This window comes from Microtus ochrogaster, chromosome 1 (genome assembly GCF_000317375.1).
Source record: "Microtus ochrogaster isolate Prairie Vole_2 chromosome 1, MicOch1.0, whole genome shotgun sequence".
Lineage (NCBI taxonomy): Eukaryota > Metazoa > Chordata > Mammalia > Rodentia > Cricetidae > Microtus > Microtus ochrogaster.
This window is the reverse complement of record NC_022009.1, coordinates 61,440,742-61,465,364: the sequence shown is the minus strand read 5'-3', so window position 1 is coordinate 61,465,364 and position 24,623 is coordinate 61,440,742. Positions and strand designations below refer to the sequence as shown.

The 24,623-nt window shown below is 40.6% G+C and overlaps 1 protein-coding gene across 1 annotated transcript in view; it reads right to left on the bottom strand.

Moving 5' to 3' along the window:
- The window catches only part of Hectd1 (HECT domain E3 ubiquitin protein ligase 1), a 90,184-nt gene that overhangs the window by 9,332 nt on the left and 56,229 nt on the right, over positions 1–24,623 (bottom strand). Inside the window, exons 23-35 of the mRNA XM_026778782.1 lie at positions 23,752–23,918; positions 23,484–23,660; positions 18,765–19,601; positions 17,942–18,163; positions 13,854–13,987; positions 12,717–12,839; positions 10,261–10,417; positions 7,088–7,310; positions 4,681–4,735; positions 2,663–2,845; positions 2,038–2,245; positions 1,869–1,954; positions 1,575–1,705 (exon numbers count right to left, since the gene is read on the bottom strand). Coding sequence (XP_026634583.1) covers positions 1,575–1,705; positions 1,869–1,954; positions 2,038–2,245; positions 2,663–2,845; positions 4,681–4,735; positions 7,088–7,310; positions 10,261–10,417; positions 12,717–12,839; positions 13,854–13,987; positions 17,942–18,163; positions 18,765–19,601; positions 23,484–23,660; positions 23,752–23,918 — 2,703 coding nt within the window. The remainder of the gene's footprint in view (positions 1–1,574; positions 1,706–1,868; positions 1,955–2,037; positions 2,246–2,662; positions 2,846–4,680; positions 4,736–7,087; positions 7,311–10,260; positions 10,418–12,716; positions 12,840–13,853; positions 13,988–17,941; positions 18,164–18,764; positions 19,602–23,483; positions 23,661–23,751; positions 23,919–24,623) is intronic.

Sequence of the window (24,623 nt, the reverse complement as noted above, 5' to 3'; positions counted from 1 at the left end):
GGAGGCAGAGGCAGGCGGATCTCTGTGAGTTCGAGGCCAGCCTGGTCTACAGAGCTAGTTCCAGGACAGGCTCCAAAGCTACAGAGAAACCTAACTCGAAGGAAAAAAAAAAAAAAGGACAACAACAGTCAGTGTCTCTGTGTCCCAGGATGGCCCGGAACTCACTATGTAGCTCAGGCTGGCCTCTAACTAACAATCCTGTTTCCTTAGCCTCCAGAGTGCTGGAATTATAGCTGGAAACAAATATACCTAGCTAGTTAATTTCAAATAGCAATTCATTAAGTAAAAATTCATAAAATTTATTTTGTTATAACCTTCTTAGGTTATTTTGTTATAACCTAAGAAAAAGAACTAGCTATATATTTTCTTTGTTATCAATTAAATAATATTAAAGGTCTGTGATGCAAACATTAGTGTGTGTGTGTGTGTGTGTGTGTGTGTGTGTGTGTGTGTGTGGCTGGATAGACAGCAGTGGGTGCTGGGAACCAAACTCTTCTATTTTTGGTTGTGAGCCTAGCCTTTAACAGCCAAACCATCTCTCCATTCCTAAAATGGGTATTTTAAGACATTAAAAGAATTTTGTGTGTGTCCCCAAGTGTACATGTGGAGATTATAGGGCAACTCTCAGAAATCAGCTCTTTAATTCAGCCACATGGGTTCCAGGGACAGAACTCAGGTCCTGGCATTCAGTGCCAATCATCTTCACCCACCGAGAAAAATATTTAACACCTGCAATACACACCGTTTCACATGTTTCAACCACAATAGGTAACCAAAGAGCTAAAGAGAAAACAAAACAAAACAAAACCCTGCTCTTGTGAAGCTGTGGTCTAGAGGAGGGAGACAGGACAAAATCAAATCCGCTATACACAAGCCAGTAGAAAGAGAAAAGTCACCAGGTAGAAGACATAGGCAAATATTAACAATGTCTGCAAAGGATGGGGCTGCCGCTCAGTGACCAAGACCTTATCCAGCATTTACTGAGCCTGGGTTAGACTCTAGTGCGCTAAATAAAAACGAAATGCAATTTGCCAGCATTCAGTTTGATTTACTGAGGATTTTGTAAGTTGCCAAAGAACTCTTGAGTGTTGGGAAATAGAAATCAATGCAATCCATGCTGTACCAACAAAGCGTCTGCATCCAAGTGAGCATGGACAACGTCCAAGTGTTGACAACCCTTCCCAGACACAATGCATCCCTCCATCAACCCGAGCAGCGCACATGCATATTCTCATCTTCTATAATGAAAGACACCTTAATTTTATTTATTTATCTTTAAAATTTTATTTATTTATCTTTATTAACTTTATGTGAATTGGTATGAAGGTGTCAAATCCCCTGGAACTGGATTTTCAGACAGTTGTAAGCTGCCATGTGGTTGCTGGGAATTGAACTCAGGACCTCTGGAAGAATAACCAGTGCTCTTAACCGCTGAGCCATCTCTCCAGCCCCGACACCTTAATTTTATTTTATTTTATTTTATTTTATTTTATTTTTTTTGTTTTTCGAGACAGGGTTTCTCTGTGGTTTTGGAGCGACACCTTAATTTTAAAAACATCAAAAGGGTCACTTCCTACCTGGATGCACCAAATGCTGTACAGGTGAAATAAAGCTGTCTAGTTTCAAATGGAATCAAGAAAGGACACTTGCTGGTTAACTGTTCACACCAGTCTGGCAGAGCCCCACTCGCCAAAGCCAATGGTTCCTGTGGGTTAACAAACAACACCTTAGTGCTAAGAGCATTAAGTGGAATCAATAATGAACACCAAAGACTATGTGAAGTAGTACTGCAGAGGAATGAGGATAGTCAGAGGCAGAGAAGAAAGGCACACAAAGGAAGGCTCATCAAAGGTCACCCAGGCGATTACCTCAATCTGCTGTAAGATTTTTGTGGTGATTTTTTTACTAGTAAATTCATCAGGTGGAAAAGTAAACTGAGGCTGCTCATCACCATCTGCAAAGTTAATTAACACAATTAATAAAAAAAAAAAACCTGTTTTTCAACTGATCTAGAAATAAGGAAGATTTCTTACAGACCTTCTTGGGATATTCTGGAGTAAGGGTCACTGGCAACTATATACAGAATGCGCAGGAGCTGAAGGACATCTTCCACTCCACATGAGTTCTGGCCGTTGCCAGCTTTTGCCTGAGGCTGCTCTTTTGTCAGATTAAGAATGTTGCTACTTTGAAGAGTAGAAATTGCCCCCTGGTTTAATCCAGACTTTGTTCCATGCTCGCAAAAATCCTGAAAGACAAAGAGCAAAATTAGCAATCAATCACTTTTTCAAGAAAACCATTCATTATTCTTACTATTAATATGATTGTTGAAATTTTTCTTATTTTTGAAATAACCATTTATCCCACAAGCTTATTGAAAATCATTCACACTGTCAAAGGAAATGAAAGCCCAAGCTTTGGTCCACCGCGATCCACAGCCCAGGGGCATCTGCACCTTAGCACTGACACATTAACCACGCCACTCAAACTCTCCAGACGCTCTTGCTGTTTCCTTATCTTCTTCGGTGCTGGGCATCTAATCCAGGGTCTGGTGTGTGCTGTGTTAGCACTCTACAGCACTGATCTGTACCCTAGCCCTCGGTTCTAAAGCTAAAACAAAGCGCAAGCCATTCCCACTCAAACAATACTTTAATACAATATATACCTTATATGCGGCTATAAGCTGAGAACAGTTTCTGTTTTTCCTAATACTTTTATTAGTGCCGGTTAATTTCCAGTGGCGCAGGAAAGCGGCGTCTGCGTTCTTCTGCAGGTAGGTTATCAGATCATTCTTTGGTAGTTCATCAGTGCCAAGGTACTGTTCCACATGCTCTATAGACCAGCAGCCCTATGGCAGGAAAACAAAACAGTGGCCTCTCCCAGTAATGGGGTCTGTGATGTCTTACATGCATTACAGACACAGCCATGAGATCATGCAACTTAGTCTAACTTCAAGAGTTCAGCGCCTGTCTCCTTCCTCCTCAACTGTGATACAATCTGTTTTTTCTCCTTGGGTTGGTTTAAATAAGATGGCAACCACAGACTCATATAACTGAAGGCTTACCTGCCTGGGAGTGGAACTGTGTGAAAGCTTTAGAAATGCTAGGAAGTGTGGCCTTGCTGGAGGAAGCGTGTCACTAGTGGTGGCTTTGAGATTTCAAAAGCCCACAGCAGGCCGGGTTTCTCTGTCTCTCTCCTCTCACCCTTGACTCTCTCAGCTCAACAAGATTCAGAGGATAACAATATCAGTAAGTGGCCTAGAAACCATTCTTTTCTTATGATATTTTAGCCAAAGAATGTGGCTGCCTTTTGCCCTTGTCCTAAAAATCTGCCTAAGGCAAAACTGAGTTTTGGATTAATAGCACAGCAAAAAAGGACAATGTGCTGATATAATTGGACTAAGGGGCCAAGGTCCAGCCCCAGCAAGGGGAACATGGCTCTGGATTTACAGTCACCGCTACAAGAAAGGGGCTGTGCTCCCCCTCTCTGAAAAACAGCTGAGGCAAGGCATATGTCATGGGTGTTCCTGCAGGGAGGCCTAGAGAAGTCGCTCCATGGAACTGTGAAAGTGAAGTCTAGATTGCCTTGGAGAAGCTACAATTGTAAGATACCTGCCAAGGAGAGCTGCTAACAGGGAGTGGACTCAGCCCGAGAGAGGTGTGCTGCAGTCAGCAAAGCTGACAGGACTTGGGGATCCAAAGGGCACATGGAAATACAGAGTCTGAGTTTGCCCAGCTGATTTTTGGTCCTGCTTTGGTTGAGAAGTCCCTTATTTGGCTCTTAGCTTCCTTTTGGAATAGTAACATATACTCTGTGCCATTGTATGTTATAAGTATGGGATCTGCATTTTGATTTATACAAGGGGTTACAGTTAAGAGATTGCCATGAGTCTCAGAATATTTGAACTTTGGACATTTTGTTTTATTTTTCGAGACAGGGTTTCTCTGGAGCTTTGGAGCCTCTCCTGGAACTAGCTCTGTTAGACTAGGCTGGCCTCAAACTCACAGAGATCTGCTGGGATTAAAGGTGTGCACCAACACTGCCTGGCAAACTTTGGACTGTTTAAACACTGTTGAGACTCTGATAGATTGTGGGAACGTTTGAAGTTGGACTGAATGCAGTTTTGCATTATGTGGCTAGAAAGCTATGAGGGCCAGGGAATTGAATGTCTTCATAGGCTCGGAGATTTGAATGCTTAGTCATCAGGGAGTGGAGCTCTTTGATAGGAACAGACATGTTAGGAGGTATGACCCTAGTAGAGGAAGTGTGTAACTGGCAGTGGGCTATGAGGTTTCAAAAGTTCAAAACAGGCCCCTTCTCCCTCCCTGCTGCCTGCAGAACAGGATGAAGTGACTTCTCCAGCACCACTCCTGCCTGCTGCCATGCTGCCTGCTATTATAACACTGGAAACAAGCCCCCAATCCTATAAGAGCTGGCCATGGTGTCTCTTCACAGCAATAAAACACTCACTAAGACACTCTTCACATTTTTTTGTTGTTGTTTTTTTTTTCTGAGACAGGGTTTCTCTGTGGTTTTTGGAGCCTGTCCTGGAACTAGCTCTGTAGACCAGGCTGGTCTCGAACTCACAGAGATCCGCCTGCCTCTGCCTCCCGAGTGCTGGGATTAAAGACTCTTCACATTTTTCACTAAACAACTAGGCCCCATTGTGTAAAATTAACTTACCATTTTCCCATTTTCTTTTTCTTTATCAGAATCCTTCATTTCTCTATACATGATTCTAAACATGAAGACATTATTTAATTAATTCATAAACCAAATATATACTTATTTCCAATAAATATCTAATCTGAAAATATGTTAATGAGGTCATTCATTAGATATACATGTCATTAAACACTGAACTTGAACTCAAGGAGTTGTCAGCAAATATTCTAGCACTGAAGTCTATTTCCAACCTTACTCTTTCCAATATCTTACTGTATATCCCAAGTTGACCTCAAAACTGATTCTGCTGACGGTATTCTGCCTCCTAAATGCTGGGATTATAGCCACATGACACTTGTATGGCTCAAAAAGAATTTTTTAGACAAAACATTCCAAAGAAAGCACACATCAACCAGGTGTGGTGGTACATGTCCAGTAAGTAAGTACAGTATGAGTAAGAAAGAGGGGGCAGGAGGATCATAAGTTCAAAGTCATCCTTTACTACATAGCAAGTTTGAGGACAACCTTTGCTATGTGAGACGCCATCTTTAAAAAACAAAACAAAGGACAGGTGGGGACTACACAGAAAAAGCTTGTCTCTGATGTGTTCCCCTCTGTGTGCCTTGAATACCACTGTGGAATAAAGAAACTGCCTTGGCCTGTTGATAGGGTAGAACTTAGGTAGGCAGGGAAAACTAAACTCAATGCTGGGAAAAAGAAGGCAGAGTCAGAGAGAAGCCTTGTAGCCCTGCTGAAGATGGATGCCAGGATGCCAGAACGTCTTATAAGGTAAAGCCACAGACATGTGGCGATACACAGATTACTAGAAATGGGTTAAATTAAGATATAAGTGTTAGCCAATAAGAAGCTAGGACTATTGGGTCAAGCAGTGTTTTAAATAATATAGTTTCTGTGTGGTTATTTTGCATCTGAGCTGCTGGGCAGCCAGGAAACAAGCGGCCTCCTAACATGTCTCAAAACAAACAAACAAAAACCCCAAAAAGACCACAAATACATACATCAATTCTACAGTTTTCAATGTAATTTAAATTAATCGTATGTGCACACACTGGATGCACACACGCCACAGAACACATGTGGAAACCAGAGGACTGAGTCAGCTTTCGGCTAGAGCTCTAGCTGCCAGGCAAACAACATCTCAACAGCCCCACGCCTGCAGAGCTTTTAACAATATGAACGCTCTATGTACTAAGTGTTTTGACTTCTTTTAGAGTTACATAAATAAAATGAGGCAAAAATGTAATTTTTCAGTGACCAGATAGAAAGGCTAGGAATAACAATGATGAGAAATGCTTATCCTCTTTCTCTGTAACAGCCCTGGCTCTCCTGGAACTCCTCTGTAGGGCAGGCTGACCGCAAACTCAGAGATCCACCTGGCTCTGCCTCCTCAGTACTGAAATAAAGGCGTGTGTCAACAAATGCCACCCAGTAAGAAATGCTTATTTTCCAAGACAGTGAAATCAATTTTGAGTATTTGAGGTGATAAAATCACTGTACTTTCTATCTCAAAAATACCTACCTTACTTTTATCAAATACTGTCTAGGATTATGAACTACTGAAAGATCATAAACCAAATTAACAAAAGTGAAATTAAGTGTTAATAATTTATTGTTTGTTATAAAATACTAACAATATTACTTACTGGGTAATACTAAACACTTGCTATGCCCTAGAAACGATTCACATGTGCTGTTAATCCATTTATTCCTCACAATTATGCTTCTTTTGTTTGTTTGCTTGTCTTTTGAGACAGGGTTTTTCTGTAGCTTTGGAGCCTGTCCTGGAACTAGCTCTTTTTTTTTTTTTTTTTGTTTTTTTTGTTTTTTTTGTTTTTCGAGACAGGGTTTCTCTGTGGTTTTGGAGCCTGTCCTGGAACTAGCTCTTATAGACGAGGCTGGCCTCGAACTCACAGAGATCCGCCTGCCTCTGCCTCCTGAGTGCTGGGATTAAAGGCGTGCACCACCTCCGCCCAGGAAAGCTTCATTTCATAGATTTTAAAACTGAGAAACAAAACCGGTCAAATTTTGGGGGTTTAACTTGGGTACAAATTTGACCACAAGCACACTAAACCAGTTGGGTCATTGACAATTATTTGTGGAGTAAACAGAGTAGTTTAACTTACTCCACAGAAGGGACAAGTAAGATACATTTACTATTTCTATCACATGCAATTGTAAAAATTCAGATAACACTGCTCTCAGCCCTGAGTCTATCTCCCAAGGTCCTTATAGCTCTAAAGCCTAGCCACCCTACAGCTGCAGTCAGAAGCAGTCTTACTGGTCCCTGCAAAGCAATGAAACAAGAAACAAATCTTGTCTGTTCCGGTAATGCACAATACAGAGACTCCACACTTTGTTGCTCATAGATAGTAACAAAGACTGCTGAAATATCAAAATCTCTTACGTGTAAGTGGGCTCCCAAATACGCCTAAGTTTATCTGACTTCACATTGCCATTGCAAGACAGCTGAAGCAATTTCTGTACATAATAAAAGATGGTTGATCTGAAATTGGTAAGTGGCAATTCAACTTCCCGAGTTGTTCCAAGCCCAGTTACTTTCAGTGTGAGAGCCAATCGAGGGGATGGAGTGCATTCAACTTCTTCCAAGAGCTCCGAGTGCGGTGTTCCTAAAGATATGAAAGATGGGAAAACAGTCTCACACAGAGCACTGCACTAGGAGACCAGGCCACACATTCACTTAACCATCTACTTAGGACTCGCTGGCTTCAAGATTTACTTTACTTATTATTTCTGGTTTTTGAGAAAAGGTCTTATTATGAGGTTCAGGGTGGCCTAGAATGTGCCATACAGTCCAGCAAGTTCCAAGCTGGCCTTTGAACCCATGGCAATCCACTTTCCCGAGCCTCTCAGACCCGGGACAACATGATCCCTGACTGTCCTATTTGAAAAAGTAAAATATTGTTGGGCAGTAGTGGTGCGACCCCACCCCCACTCCTGCCCCGCCTTGTCTAACAGCCTAGCAGTCCTGGAACTAGCTCTGTAGACCAGGCTGGCCTTGAATTCAGAGATGGGAGCACTACACCAACTTTATTCCACTGTACTCTAATTGAAACATGGCCCTGTCACTGAACACAAAAAGATGAACGTCCTTCCTCTCACTAGCATACACAAAGCAGGATGCAGAGCTCATATTCTGGTGTGTGGCCAAAGTAGTACATCAGGATAGGAACAGTACTGACAGAGCTGCCTGTGCTGCTTAAGTAACTGCTCTTCTACAAAGGGAGTACAGAGCATCTTATTCAAGTTGTATCTATCTTTAAGACATTAAATTAAAAAAAAATCTGTGAGCTGGGCAGTGGTGGCGCACGCCTTTAATCCCAGCACTCGGGAGGCAGAGGCAGGTGGATCTCTGTGAGTTCGAGACCAGCCTGGTCTACAGAGCTAGTTCCAGGACAGGCTCCAAAGCCACAGAGAAACCCTGTCTCGAAAAACCAAAAAAAAAAAAAAAATCTGTGAATCATAGGGAACAGTCTCTTTATATCAATAAAACCATAGTCAGCAACAAACCTTTTTTAAGGACCATGTATTAGAATACCTGGTATTTACTGGGACACAATCAGGTACCATGATATGAAAGTCTTAACATCATCTTTTTTTTTTAACTTCCTTGCCAAACAAGAAGCATCATTTTCTCCATGAAAGAGATGTAGAGATCCAATATTATTACAAAATGAGTGCTCTTACAACACAAATATGTTTTCTCACTCTTCTTGAGATTTGAAGTTTTAAACCAAAATTGTTGCCTTTATTCCTTCTGGAGGCTCCACCACAGTCAGCTTCTTGCTGTTTTTCACTTCTAGAGGCTGTGCATGTCCACATTCCTTAGCTCACAGCCCTCATCACTGACCTTTGCTTCCCTGGCACCAACATCTGTGGTTCTCATCCTTCTGCCTCATTCTTACAAGGATGATATTGGGCCCATCTAAAGGTGTTTAACTCAATTTACCTACAAAGTCTCTCTCCATGTTGGGGCAAAGAAGTTTTAAGTTCCAGAAATTAAGATCTAGGTATTGTGGGTAGGAGGGGGCACATGAGGTACCTATCATACCCTAAAAAGTTGAAGTCGTTTTTTATTTTTTTAGTTTTTGTTTTGTTGTGGAGACAGAGTTTGATAATGCAGCCTAGGTGGGCTTGAATTCCACCTGTTTCTGACCCTAAATTTCAGGATTAAAGGCATGTGCCGCCATACCTAGCCCTATGAAAAAAGTGTTAGCGGATGAAGTTGTCACCCAGGCAAACTGACTCTAGAAATCTTGAATGGAGAAGCAGATAGCTTTTCAAAGTTAACAGAATTTAAAACCCCACCTTTAAATAACACCTTGTTTAAAAGACTTTACAAATACAAACAATGCTTTGTTAGAGATAAACCTTCATGGCAGAGCACGAGTCCAGGTCCTAGGTTCAGTCCCTAAACACACACACACACAGAACAACTCTTTCTCGAGAAGTCCATATCCATTCTCTGAAATGTATCTTTCTTTCTTTCTTTGTTTTTTTTTTTTTTTTTTTTTTGGTTTTTTGAGACAGGGTTTCTCTGTAGCTTTGGAGCCTGTCCTGGAACTCCCTTTGTAGACCAGACTGGCCTCGAATTCACAGAGATTCGCCTGCCTCTGCCTCCCGAGTGCTGGGATTACAGGCGTGCGCCACCACCGCCTGGCTTGTATCTTTCTTTCTAAACAATTTTCTTAGCCCCCATGCTAAAAAAAAAAAAAACAAAAAAAAAAACCTATCCTTAAGTATCTATTCTACTCCCTCCCCTTCTTTTCTCGTTTGAAGGTTTTTTGTTGTTCTTGTTTTGAGACACAGTCTCTTCTACTCCAGTCTGAAGCTGGCTTTGAAGTTCTGATCCTCTGACCCTCAGTCATCAGCCTTCCATGTGCTGGTACCGCAGGTATGTTCCAATACACTCATCTTAAAATACCTTTAATAAAACCCCAACTCTGCTTAAGAGAGAGAGAGAGAGAGAGAGAGAGAGAGAGAGAGAGAGAGAGAGAGAGAGAAGTTGTGATTGGCTTCTCTAAAATATCTGTTTTTGATTTATAGGCAGTTGTGAGCTGCCTGGTGTGGAAGCTGGGACTCGAACCTGGATCCTCTGCAAGGACAGTGGCTGCTTGCTTTAAGGCTGAACCACCTGGGAGTCCCACCACCTTTCTGCATGGGTGCTGTGAATCCAAACAAGTCTTCAGACATGCAAAGTAAGTGTTTTGCCAACTAAGCCACTTCCCCAGCCCTAAGACAGCTTTTTTTTTAACTTATTTTTTTTTAAATATTTACTTATATATGGGACAGGGAGGTGCCACAATTCCACATGTTGTGGAAATCATCTGACAGTTTATTAGCTTTCTTCTTCTACCATGTGGATTCCAGGGTTTGAAACCAGTTTGTCAGGTTTAGCAGAAAGCTCCATTACTCACTGAACCCTATCACTGGTCCCAACATCTATACAATTTAGAGTTTTAAAAAAAAGAATTTTTAATATTAACTTGCAAATATAAGCAGCAATTTACCTCACTGGTTACCAATTAATATTAGACCACACACTAAAATACACTGTACCTGGGGGAGGAATCTCCAGGTCAGTTGTCTGCTGGACATTCGTACGACCTGGTCTAGGATCAAAAGCAGGAACCAAGGCAGAAAACTGCCGCTTTAGCACGTAGTCGTCATCCCAGGTCCTACGGCGTCCTCCCTTGGTTTCATATTCCTCTTCCTCCTATGGCAGGAAAATTCCACATACAGTGACAATCTTATCCCTGAACTGACTTATGTCTAACAAATAAGGCAACCACAAGGTAAGTCATCCTTTAATTTTAAATTACATTTAGTTACTTATGTGAAATTTTTATGTCTGTGTAGAAGGCAGAGGACAGCTTGAGGGAGCTAGTTCTCTCCTTCCAACATGTGAGTCTCAGAAACCAAACTTGGGTTGTCAGGCTTGGTGGCTAGAACCTCTGAGCCATCTTGCTGGTGATCTTTTTTTTTTTTTTTAATGTCTTTCTTTTTTTTTTAAAAGATTTATTTATTTATTATGTATACAATATTCTGCCTTCATGTATGCCCACATGCCAGAGGAGGGCGCCAGATCTCAGTACAGATGGTTGTGAGCAACCATGTGGTTGCTGGGAATTGAACTCAGGACCTCTGGAAGACCAGCCAGTGCTCTTAACCTCTGAGCCATCTATCTCTCCAGCCCTTGCTGGTGATCTTTAGTTCTCTATGGGAACTGTACTTCCTTTACTTGAACTGAAGTAATCTAATACAAATGTGTAAAGACACATATTTATTTATCAAATGTATACTGACCAGTGGTTACAAAAATCTGCACCTGTGCTAATATGACAAAGAACTATATTCAATCTCTATTTCCGGAGTTTAAGACCAGGCTGGTCTACAGAACGCCTGTTAGAACAGGCTACAAAGCTGCACAGAGAAACCCTGTTTTGAAAAACAAACAAACAAAAAGATTTTACCTAATATGAAAGATTCTATCTGATACTGAACTAAAATCTATTTACAATTCCCCTCTGTTGTTTTGTTCTTTTTTTATGATTTATTTATATTTTATGTGCATTGGTATAAAGGTGTCAGATCCCCTGGAACTGGATTTACAGACAGTTGTGAGCTGCCATGTGGGTGCTGGGAATTGAACCCGGGTCCTCTGGAAGATCAGTCAGTGCTCTTAACCACTGAGCCATATCTCCAGCCCCTGTTTTGTTCTTTTTAAAAGAAACAATTCTTTCCTTTCTACATTACAGTCTTTAAAATAAATTTACAGTATATCTCATTCTTCTCCGTATTTATTTTAGCTCCAAATAGTTTGTGACAGTATTAAGGGTATGATTTTAAAAGAATGAACTTCTTTTCTTTCTGTAATTTAACACAGTTTCCTAAATACAAAAAACAAATACAATCTCTATTTCCTATCTTTGATTTACAATTTGGTGGCATAACACTAACAATCAAGAAAAACCTGGGCAAAAGTCACAGGCAACCTTTTGTAGTACTTTTCTAATTTCCTATGAGTCTATTTTAAAATAAGTATCTTCTTAATGTAAATTTCATCTCATACTAGATGGATCACACAAAATGGATGAGTCACTGGGAGGCATTTTGAATTCCTACAAGACAAACAGATGAAAGTCTTAACTGTTAAATGGCACACATGCATACATACGCCTCTCAAAGTTTGAACACTTGATAAATTGATACTACATGGCTATGGTGTTAGGCTTGCATCCTGAACCTGAACTACTATATATGACTTCAGAGTCGCTTCTGCTGAAAACTGTGATGAGCACTTAGAGAGTCAGTGGGGGGAAGCAAGGTAACTCATGCGGTGTAGTGAGAACTATGCCCACCTCACAGTGACCACTGTCCACTAAGGTCACCACCTCAAGGGGCTGATGAGATGACTCAAACAGCTAAGGGCACTTGTCACCAAATCTCATGACCCGAATTCAACTCTTGGGACCTACGAAGTGCAAACAGAAAATGTTTACCTCCTCTGATCTACTGGAGGAGGGGGTGTTCTATAAAGAGTAGAAAAGTAGGGATAAGGACTAGAGGGTGCTTTTCTTTTTTTTTTTTTTTTAATTTTTTTTTTGCGTGCGAGACAGTGTGTGAGACAGGGTTTCTCTGTCCTGGAACTCACGCTATAGACCAGGCTAGCCTTGAACTCACAGAGATATACCTGCCTCTGCCTCCTAAGTACTGGGATTAAAGGCGTGCACCATCACCTGGCTGAGATGTCTTAATGAAAAAACAAAGCATTCCTTCAACTACTACACACCTCAGCTGTTTTACTATCTGCTCATTTTTACTCAGAGCCCAAGATGAAGCAGTTTCACATAAGAAACTCACGGCTGCTCTACACCAGAGCAAATCCCGGATTCTCTGCTGGAACCTACACACCAGGGCAGTTGGTTTCAGGTGAAAGCAGCCCCTCCTCCTCTGGCATATGATGTATCCCGTGAATGTAAAAACACACGATGGGGCAGTAAACGTGGATGTACCTGCTCCCCGATAGGTCGGCTGCCTGCTCCAGAAGGAACCTGTGGCAGCTGTGAGGTGACAGCGTGGTGTGTCACATCTGAGCGGGAGCCAGCTCGACGCTGCAGGGATGGACGTCTCAGAATCTAAAGTTCAAAATCACCAAGAGACACATGTTTAATGATTTGATCAACATTTTTCATCCAGTCTAGCCCAAGAATAGCGTTACTTAAAAATCTTTCTCTTCTCTGGCCGATGAGGTGTTTGGGGCTTGCTTTTGTTGTGCACTGTGTACTGGTCTTCTAGTTTAAGGCACTTACGTGTGTTCCTGTTTCCATAATCCTCGGGGTTGAACCCAGAGCCTTGTGTCTGCAGAGTGCACTCCACCACACTCACACCTCCAACCTTTCTAGTACCACTTTATTTTGAGACTAAGTTTTGTTATATAGCCCAGTCTGGACCAGAACTTCCTAGGAATCCCAGGCTGCCCTCAATCTTCCTGTTTCAGCCCAAGCGACGGGACAACATGTCACCTGCCCTTATTTTCCATTCGCTGTGCAATACACAGTGAGAATACTCGGGTATCCTGGTATACATGGAGAGGTTGGAGGACAACCTGGAGGAATCCAGTCTCTCCTTCCCTTTTACTGTGAGTCCCAGGGATTACTGAACTCAAGTCACCAGGCTTAGTGGCAAGCATCTTTCCCACAGTCTTGTGGGCTCCAGGCATATGCCATCTAAATGATACATATTAAAAAGTGTTTTTTAAAAGTTCCTCATTCCTGCTGGGTGGTGGTGGCGGCACAAGCCTTTAATCCCAGCACTCAGAAGACAGAGGCAGGCGATATCTGTGAGTTCAAGGCTAGCTTGGTCTACAGAGCAAGTTCTAGGAGAGGCTCCAAAGCTACAGAGAAACCTTGTCTTAAAATAAATAAGTTCTTCATTCCACTAACATTTTTTGTCATTTAATATTTTATCCCACCTATTTTATTTCTGAGACAACCTTTTATGCAGCCCAAACTAATCTCAACTCCCCAAGTGCTGAGAACGACTCTGGATTTCTGATCTTCCTATCTCCACTCCCCAAATGCTGGGTCAACAAGCACCATGTCTGGCTTCTAACAGCTATATTAGTGAAGGGAATGGGCGATTCTCTCTACCATAACCTCCTCGTATTCTTGGTCCTCCTGATTGTCATCTTCATTCTCATCATCTTCCTCATCGGGCTCGGGCAAATCCTCATCATCATCTAGCTCAGCTAAGAGAGTACTGGCACGACAGCTATCAAGAAAATCTAGGAAGGAAAAAGCCAACAACCTTATTGTCAATGCAGTTAATAAACAACAGCAAGGTGTCTTTGCACCTGGGGTTGTACAAACTGAAGATAAAATTCAAAAGGCTCAAGCATAAATGCCAGTTAATGCCACCTACATATCAACACATATAAGATAAGAATTAACAACGGAGACTAATCACAAGCATGGCAGAGAAAATGGATGACCACGAAGTGCATTTCAGTCTATAACAATCTACGAAAGGACACCCATGTGAATGATATTTAAAACAAGACAAAAATACATACAACCCCACCTTCATTCTCTGAGTGTTACTGGAGATATAGTATGTGAAGAGTGCACTGGCATCATGGATTCCACCCATGAATATCTACTAAGCATACACTATGGGAGAAGAACTGTTATATCACATATATATCGTTATAAACATAGCTAGAATGTCCAGAAGACAGAATTTAATAAATAAATGAACTAGTCAGGTGGTGGTGACACACACCTTAATGCACTTGGGAGCAGAGGTAGGCGGATCTCTGAGTGTTTGAGGCCAGCCTGGTCTACAGATCGAGGACCAGGACAGCAAGGGGTGTTCACACAGAGAAAGCCTGGGAGGAGGCAGAAATCTTTAATAAATAAATAAATTAAAAAAAAAAAACAAAAATAACTAACTAAATAAATGGACTAATATCTATAAATATAAGCTTTTATAAAAAGGCCTTATGAAGACAAACAGAATTTAAGACAATCAAAAAGAATGAAGCTGGGCTGGAGAGATGGCTCAGAGGTTAAGAGCACTGACTGCTCTTCCAGAGGTCCTGAGTTCAATTCCCAGCAACCACATGGTGGCTTACAGCCATCTGTAATGAGACCTGGCGCCCTCTTTTGGCTTGCAGGCACACGTGGAAGGAATGCTATACACATAATATAATATAATATAATATAATATAATATAATATAATATAATATAATATAATATAATATAATATAATATAATATATAAATAATGAAGCTTAGAGCTGGCACGTTACTTAATGACAATGACGACTTAAGAATAGTATCCGTTTGTTACAGAGTAAGCATATCCCCTTCATCATCTTCTTTCTTAGAGATCTCTCTCCAGTGCAGACTGGGTCATGTTGAAGTGATGGTGTATAGTATAGCTGTAATACAAGCACTCAGTAGGTGGAAGCAGGGGAATCATGACTTCAGAGTCAGCCAGAACTACAGTAAGCTTCTTTCAAAAACAAAACAAGGACCAGCAAGAAGGTTCAGTGTGTCAAAAATGCTTGACAGACAAGCCTGACAACCTGAGTCCAATCCCCAAAATCTGCAGCAGAGGGAAACGTTGATGCTTGGAACTTGTCCTCTGACCTCCACATACATGCATCACATGCACACACAAAGAAGAATGAACAATTTTTAAAAGTATGTATCAAATTTATATTATCCAACATAAAGACACTAACAAGCTGTTCTTTAAGACAACTAAAAACAAACAGCAGGATAATAATGAGGCTAAACAAGAGAAGTGTTTACTAGCTGTATAAAAGGAATACAAACTCTTTTCTTCTCTCTCTCTCTCTCTCTCTCTCTCTGTCTCTCTCTCTCTCTCTTTTTCAAGACAGGGTTTCTCTGTGTAACAGCCTGGCTGTCCTGGAACTAGCTGTTGTAGTCCAGGCTGGTCTTGAACTCATAGAGATCCACCTGCCTCTGCCTCCCAAGTACTGGAACTAAAGGGGCGTGTACCACCACTGCCCAGAAAAATGAATCTGTCATGTGCCTAAGATTTCTAGCACCTTGGCCTGCATCTTGAAAGGCATCCACCTGCAGACCCCAGGAGGGAGGGTGAGGTCACAAACTCAATACTAGAACTAAGCAAAGATGGAAATACATATTCCAAAAGGTGAGGGCCCAACATAAATTCTCTAATTCCCTAACCCGGCAGGAATGGAGTTGCGAGGAAAAGAACTGACACAGCTTACACCGTCATCATGGAAAAGGCCAGTTTCTTCGTTTATTGTCCAAACATTTTATATACCCACACCAAATTGAGCGAGGAGGGGGGAAAACATATTATGCCATCACCTAGGCAACCAGGTGTCTGGGTTTGAGTCACATCCGCATCTGGCAGTCAGGTAGGCCCTGAATTAGCATCTCTATAAGACATCCTCCAAATTACAAAAGGAAGGAAGCACCAAACATCTGAACTCTTAAGACATCAGCTTCAGTCAAACATCTCTTCTCAGGTAATCCACGTTTTAACAAAAGAAGCTAGGAGCAGGCATCCTGGCTTTTGTTAAGGGCAGAGACAGCTTGTCTGCAGAGCTAGGTAATCAGCTTGGACCGGGCTAATGGCTTTTTATGCCATATCAAATGTGGGCCCACAGGACAAAGCTCTAACTCACCTAGCCTGTGAGTCCTGGGATGGCCAAAGGAAAAAAAGAGGCAACACGACCAAGGGCAGGGTGGTAAAAGGCACTGAATTCATCTTGACAGGTAAACAGCTTTTTTGTAAGTAATTACTTTTTAAGGAATTTATCCTGAGGACATTCCCAGCAATATAATCCTAAATTGTACACACATGTTTATGGCAAGGAAAAAGTTATGACTATAAAAAGTATATAATTTGGGGGCTGGAGAGATGGCTCAGTGGTTAAGAGCACTGGTTGCTCTTTCAGAGGTCCTGAGTTCAATTCCCAGCAACCACATGGTGGCTCACAACCATCTGTAATGAGATCTGGGGCCCTCTTCTGGCGTGCGGGCATACATGGAGGCAGAATGTTGTATACATAATAAGTAAATCTAAAAAAAAAAGTATATAATTTGTCATGATAATCCCATAGTGGAATATTGGTACTAATCCCAAGTGTTGTAAAAACACATTCAGTATTAGGATATATTTTCAGATTTACCGAGTAAAAGAACTGACTGAAAGACCTAATCCCCTTTTGTGTATTGTGTGTGTGTGTGATCAGGTCTAGACGATAGGAACTCTACATTTTCTATTAAAATTTTTTTCTAATATGATAAAAGAGCCACATATTCCTTTAAGATATAAAAAACAATCTGTATTAGTGTTTTGCCTGCATATATGCATGGGTGAAACAAACATGCCAAGTGCCTCAGAGGCCAGCAGAGGGCATCCATTCGCTGGAGCTCCAGATGTTTGTGAGCTGCCCCGTGGGTGCTGGGAACTGAACCCGGTCCTCTGCAATAACAGTAGGTGTTCCTAACTGCTGAGCCCTCTCTCCAGTTCCTTTTTAAAAACACTGAAAGAATCAAATAGCTTTTGTCTCTGAACACTGTACAGATGCCATGAAAACAAAACTTCAGAGCTCTCAGCCAGGCGTGGTGGCGCACGCCTTTAATCTCAGTACTCAGGAGGCAGAGGCAGGCGGATCTCAACTGTTTTTACTGAGCTAAACATTTCCCCCACTCCTCTAAATTAAAAAAATTCATTTTATGCGTTTTTTTTTTTTTGTCAGCATGTATGTCTGTGTACCACACACATGCCATATCCTTGAAAGTCAGAAGAGATGCTGAGTCCCTTGGAGCTGGAGTTATGGACGGCTATGAGGTGCTATGTGGGTGTTGGGACGAGAACCCACATCTTCTGCAAGACCAACAAGTGCTCTTAAACCCTGAGCCATCTCTCCAACCCATATAATCAGATAACTGTAATACTCCACATCATGAGTTTTCATATTCTATGAAGACATTTATATGGAAGGTTATAGATATCTGAGAATAGTGCACAACTTAAATCCCGGCACTCAGGAGACAGGGACAGGTGGATTCCTTGAGTTTAAGGCCAGTCCAATTACGTAGTTTTAGACCACCTAAGACTACAAAGCGAGACCTTACCTTAAGCTCCCATATCACCAAGAATAAAGCATAAGCATGACATATATAACATACATCAAATGCCAATACACAACCTTCATACTGTAACTTACCATATAAGGAATACTCAGCCTCCTGACCCGTGTCACTCTCACTAGAGGTTGATGTGAGGCTGGTGGTTAAAGTATTACTTAATGATTGACCCACTGATAAAACTGTTGTCGCCGTAGCTACATTGCTGCTGCTAGTAACACTGGATGTTGACATTGTCACTGTGGATGTAGTACCGGGTGTGGTCAAGTTAGGGAAACTCTGAGCACCCATAAGAGGAGAAGCTAAAAATAAAAATGAAGCGTTTCAGTTAAAATACATAGGATTGTAGGAACCTCAGAAAAAAACCCACAAGACAGTTTTCCAAACACCATGAAACACATTAATAATGAAAACACTGAAAAGCAACAACTTTGGGAACCCAACTAAAAACCAACTAAGAAAACTACCATTTTAAAAAACACTATTATCTTCAAAATGTTTAAAGCCTAGCTTTTACAAAAAGAGAAATAAAAGAAGTAATTTTACTGTAATTTCTATGGGAATTACTTGGACCCATTAATAACTTACATTAGAATTAGATAGCTTTCAGAAACTAAAATGAACACAGGAGTAAATGAAAGCTATACTACTATATAGCGTTACTATTTAATATTTAATACATCTACTTTGTCATGTAATTTTTTTGTTTAATCACTTATTATAAATACAAGCTAATCTGAATTCTTAAAACTGAGACTCTTCAGAACCTGACTTCCCAGCGCCAAGGTGCTACACCTGATGTAGTGTTTAGCACGGCTAACAGCAGCTGAAGGCTGCACCAGAACACCCTGATGCTGTGTCACCGGGGTGGAAGCACTGGCCCAGAAGGAAGAGCTCACTTACTTGCGGTGCTCATCACATTCCTCCCCAGGGTATTAGTGTTGTTATCACTGCTGCTCCGGCTTAGGTTCATGTTGTTCGTGGCATTAGTCCGCGCTATGTTTGCCACTCTCCTTACAAAACTCTCCAGGCTAGACGTTTCTCTCGAGGACAAGTTAGGTACACTTGCACTGGAGCTCATAGGGGCCCCAGCAGCCAACAAGGAACTCACTGACAGTCTGTTACTTGCTGAAGAACTAAGGGGGCGCTGTGAAGCTGCTTCCTTGTTAGTTAATTCAGATACTGAACTAACATCAGGAGAGCTAACACTGACAATCCCCATGGATATTGCACTAGACTCCCCAGGAGCTCGGACAGAACTATCAGTGCCTAGCTTCCTCTCCGCATTTTCACTTCCCGTTTCCGCTGTTAGGGTGCTGGTGCTTGCACTGGAAGATGACCCTACTTCTGTTTGAGGGACGTTTTCAGCAGATGAAAGAACAACAATTGGTTCAAGTATATCAGCTCCTGAAACTATACTGTGTTCCATTACAATTTCTGATCTCCGTTCCGTTTTGGTCGAACCCAAGCTGATGTCGCTGCTACTGGCCACGCTACACACAGAACTGCTGCTTCCTTTTCTACTTGAGGAGCCTGCAGCAGCAGACGTCTTGTCTGGACAGTTGTTTTTCACCAAGCTGCTCCATGATTGCGTTGTGCCTGAAACAGTGGATGAAACAGGTTTGGGTGATGCCACTGTATCAGGGTCGTACCCTGGTGCAAGCTTGAGGTCAAATTTTCCTTCTGCGCCCATACGGTAAGAGTTTGAGCCACCAGCATCCCAGGTGACATCAATCCAGCCTGGAAAGGGACAGGAGTTTGTGAGACCCAGCAGAAAGCAGAGAGGAGCGTGTCAGACAGTAGCTCCACAATGTGGGATCGGCGATTCGTCAGTGCTGTACTTGCTGCATTACTAACCACTTACAGTCTGTCAGCTAAGAGGTATTAAAATATGACTTCATACTATTGAGATCCATTTACTCCTTACAAAATAATACTAGGAAAAAGAATGCACAGTATACACAAGGTTTCTGGAGACCTAGAAAATTCTTCCTCGTATTACATTTATCTCTGGACATCCCAAGACTGTGATAGTCTTCTGTTGGTTTGGTTTTTAGGGACAGGGTTTCCCTGTGTAGCCCCTGGTTGTCCTTGAACTCACTCTGTAAACCAGGCTGGTCTCAGAGACTTGTGCCACCACCAGCTGGCCATATTTAAAAACACTGTAAAAGTGGTATTTATATCTATTCTGTTAAAACGAACAGGGGGAGATCTTTTCAAATGGTTCTGAGGATGAAATCCAAGGCCTAGCACATACAGGCATCTACCACTGAGCTATATCCCCAACCTGAGGAGCAATTTCTTTAAATGTAAAAGAAAAGAACTGAGATTTCAAATTCAACAAGTGAAAAACTTTGAACTGTTAATATGACTATGTGAACAAATGTTCTTCCTATGAAGAAGTGCTAACTCACAATTAATTTCTAAGGTTGAATAAATCCTGAAAGTGATGGGTAAGACATTCCTGTGTCACTTATAGAAATTTTAGGTTTCGTGCACAAAGAAAATAAGTTGGCATTTCAGCTGTGTTCTCAGCTTATTGGCTATTTATATCTTATGGCTAAGTTTACTAGATTTGAATCAGCCCAAAAACATATTAGAAACAATTTTAAAGCAGGTTGAGATCTTTTAGAATTTATAAACTAAAGCTAGTAACAAGTCTAAATTTTTTAATCTATATCTACTTCTATTAGAAATATGTTACTTTTTATTTAAAGGATAATAAAATTCCAAAACAAAAAAAAAATAATAGATTAGGAAGGGAACTAATAGATTTCAGTCTTACTAGGAGCTAACTACCTACATTAACATGTAGACGTGCACTGAGCTTGCCAGAGCTTAAGCAAGTTCCAGTACCCGAGCACTGACACGCCACACAACTACCACACACGAAATTCCTGTTATGAAGCTCAGAGGAGCACTGAGCCATCTGCAAGTTATCTGTTCATGAGGCATTCAAAAGAAAAACTGACCACCCCAAATCTACATAAACTGAAACATTATTCCAATTTGTATTTATATGCTGAAATAACTTTTGAAGACCCAACATTAAACTATCGCTTCTGCTTCAGAGAAAGTCTAAGAAAAGGAAAGATTCAAAACATTATCCCAATATTAAATAAAGATCTGTACTACACTGGTACCAATGTATACTGAAATATCCAAATTACATAAGTATTTCATATATAGGTATGAGAATAATTATTATACAATAACATATTAATACGTTTTATCCAGAAGGCAGGTGAATCATATTTTGCCTTGACCACTGAATAGATGAAGTTTAACTAAGTATCTTTATAAATTTGTAGAACAAGTGAACAATGGATAGTTCTACCAACAGAGACTTCAGATAGCAAGGAGAGGACGGGAAGAATGTGGGACTATACTAAAAAGTGTGCATCGTTCATTTTAGGTTTGAGAAAATGTCAAAAAGGTGAACAGAGATGATACCCAAACTATTTCTACACTCAAACACAGATTAAAAAGACAGGATTAGTAAAAATTACCTATTGTGGCTATTGTATTTGATCGTTAAAAGCTCTCTGCGACATGTTTGAAGCCAAAATTGCACTGTAACATTTAAAGGATCAGAAACAAGTGTCTTTCTTGAGTTGTAAGTTCTGAAATGAAGATTCGAATTTGCTTTTTTGGGGGAAGATTTATTTACTTATTATGTATAAAATGTTCTGCCTGCATGTATGCCTGAATGCCAGAAGAGAACACCAGATCTCATTATAGATGATTGTGAGCAACCATGTGGTTGCTGGGAATTAACTCAGGACACCTCTGGAAAAGAAGCCAGTTCTCTTAACCTCTGAGCTATCTCTCCAGCCTGAACATTCTAATTTTCTCATGAGTTTGTATTAGCTGGCTCAAATCAGAAAAAAATGAACTGTATCCCATGTCAGTAGGTAACATCCTCTTAGTAACCACACACTTCAATTTATAACAGAAATTAACAAGAATAAGCCACCTAAAAAATAATAATGTTTTGATATCTTATCTGAATGGTGCTCTTGTTATCTCAACCATATTATATTTTACATTTTATCTCACTGCAAGCCTACTATGATTTTAGTTGTTTTCCATCAACTATAGAATGCTACAGAAATGTTTGTGGTGACTTTCAAAGAATTTCCATTTTTTTAAAACAATATTAACTTATTTATTAAAGTATTTAAATTAAATGTTTTTAATCACATTAAAGTAAATACTTTATAAAACCAAACATTAACTATTTTAAGTTCTATCTTCTTTGATTTTTATTTTTAGAGTCATGATCTCTAATCCAGGAATACCACCAGGCCTGGCTATGCGGGGCTGAGGATCAAGCTCAGAGCTTCATGAACAGTAGGCAGGCACTCTACCAACTGAGCGAAATTCCCGAGCCCATGTTCCTTATAGCTCTTTTAAATATTTAGAAACAAGAATATAAACATTTTATATTTTTAAATGCTCAGTACAATTAGTAAGAATCTAGTTCAAGCAAATGTTTAAAAAAAAGTCAGCAGGCCGGGCAATGGTGGCGCACGCCTTTAATTCCAGCACTAGGGAGGCAGAGGCAGGCGGATCTCTGTGAGTTCGAGACCAGCCTGGTCTACAGAGCTAGTTCCAGGACAGGCTCCAAAGCCACAGAGAAACCCTGTCTCGAAAAACCAAAAAAAAAAAAAAAAAAAAAAAAGTCAGCAGGAAAAGCACTTAGGGAGTTAAGACTTAGTTTATTAGTTTATTATTGGGTAAGGACTTTTCTAGACTCTACAGCACAAAGGTCAAAATGAAAGTACTTGCTTTGCACAGTTAGTCCTACTAAAAAAGTTTAAACTCCTCCAGAGGGTGGTAGACCCAGCACCCCTAAACAAACTAAGAGATCAAGAGACTGTATTCCTAGTCTTTGCTCTGTTGAACACTAATTCTTTTTTTCTTTACATGTCTTTAAATACAGTGAAAAGGTACTACCTAAATCCTGAGACTACTAAGAAAAAACACAGAAAATTACAATCAGGATTTACTGGTACCTTGACAACAATATACTAAGGAACAAGAGAAGGAATGTATCTTGAAGAAATTTAATACTAGTTTAATAATCATGCTACAATACTAGCAAACAGATTTTAATCAAAATCTAGTAAGTTTTTTGTTTGTTCATTTCTAAGTAAGTTTTTAATTTTTTAAAAAATATTTATTTATTTATTTATTTATTATGTATACAATATTCTGTCTGTGTGTATGTCTGCACGCCAGAAGAGGGCACCAGACCCCATTACAGATGGTTATTGGGAATTGAACTTAGAACCTTTGGAAGAGCAAGCAATGCTCTTAACTTCTGAGCCATCTCTCCAGCCCCATAAGTTTTTAATTTTTAGAAGGAGTCTCAAGCATGAAGTTCTGGTTGGCCTGGAACTATTAGGCTGACTTCAGACTCAGATCCGCTATCTCTACCTCCCAGGTACTGAGAATAAAGATGTAAGGCACTAAGGCCAGCTTCGTTTTTTCATTTTAATGTGAAATCATTATTATCAGTTCTGTCATGCGATTTACAAATTGTCCAAAGACAGAAGAAATAGCTGTAGTATCATTTGACACATGACCTCAACACCAAGCGTCCGAAGCCCCACTCACCATTGTGCAGCTCCCCTGTGACAGTGCCTTCTCCCTGAGGGCTGCCGTCCTGATCTCGCCACTTCCAGTCAAGGCCTCTGATAACACGTGCTCCGGGAACCATGTACCTGAGGACTTGGGAGCGCACGAGGCGCCTCTGCCTTCTAAGATTTGCTTCTGCTTCTTTAGCTGCTTTCCCTACGAGATCAGAATTAGGGAGATAGAAGCCAGGTCACACTTTCAATAACCAGCTGTAAATACTTAGAAAAGTCTCGTGTCCTCTCATTACCTAGCTGGTCTTCACATACGCCGTTGACAGTGCCATAGAGCTCGAATCCAGAGAGCGAGAGGTAGTGTGTCTGTCCACTGGCATTCTTCCCCATCTGTTTGATCCGCACGTGGCGCCACCCCTGTTTCTCATCCTTCGCTGGGTCAAGTGGCCAAGTTGCAGTTGATCTGTGGATGCAATAGACAGAAAGTGTTTGAAAATATGTGATTTTAAAAAGATAGAAATCACATGGAAAAGATATTGGAAGTGAGAAGGTTTTCTTACACAATAAAAAACTTTAGAATATTCCCTTAATACCCACTTAAAATTTGACTAAAAAAAAAAAGCCAGGCATGGTAGCACATGCCTTTAATCCCAGGAAACAGAGGCAGGTGGATCATTATAAGTTCAAAGCCAGCCTTGTCTACAGTGAGTTAGAAGCCATCAACGATTATACAGTGTGAGCCTGTCTCAGAAAACAAAATTGATTTAAAAATGGCTAATAAATTAAATACGAAATTTTAAAAAATACTTATTTTATAATGTCAAAAGATTTGATTTGTAAAATACATACAGCAAAGAAAATATTTAAAAGGAAAAAATCTTTAAAATGAAATCTTTGTAAATTCTTGCCATTTTAAATGTATTTACATTTTTTTCTTTTAGAGAATTTTTATGTCTTTTTTTAAAGATTTATTTATTTATTATGTATACAACACACATATTTATTATGTAGCCTCACACGCCAGAAGAGGGCGCCAGATATAATGATATCATAACAGATAGTTGTGAGCCACCATGTGGTTGCTGGGAATTGAACTCACAACCTGTGGAAGAACACCATTGCTCTTAACCACTGAGCCATCTCTCCAGACCGAGAATTTTTTTTTTTT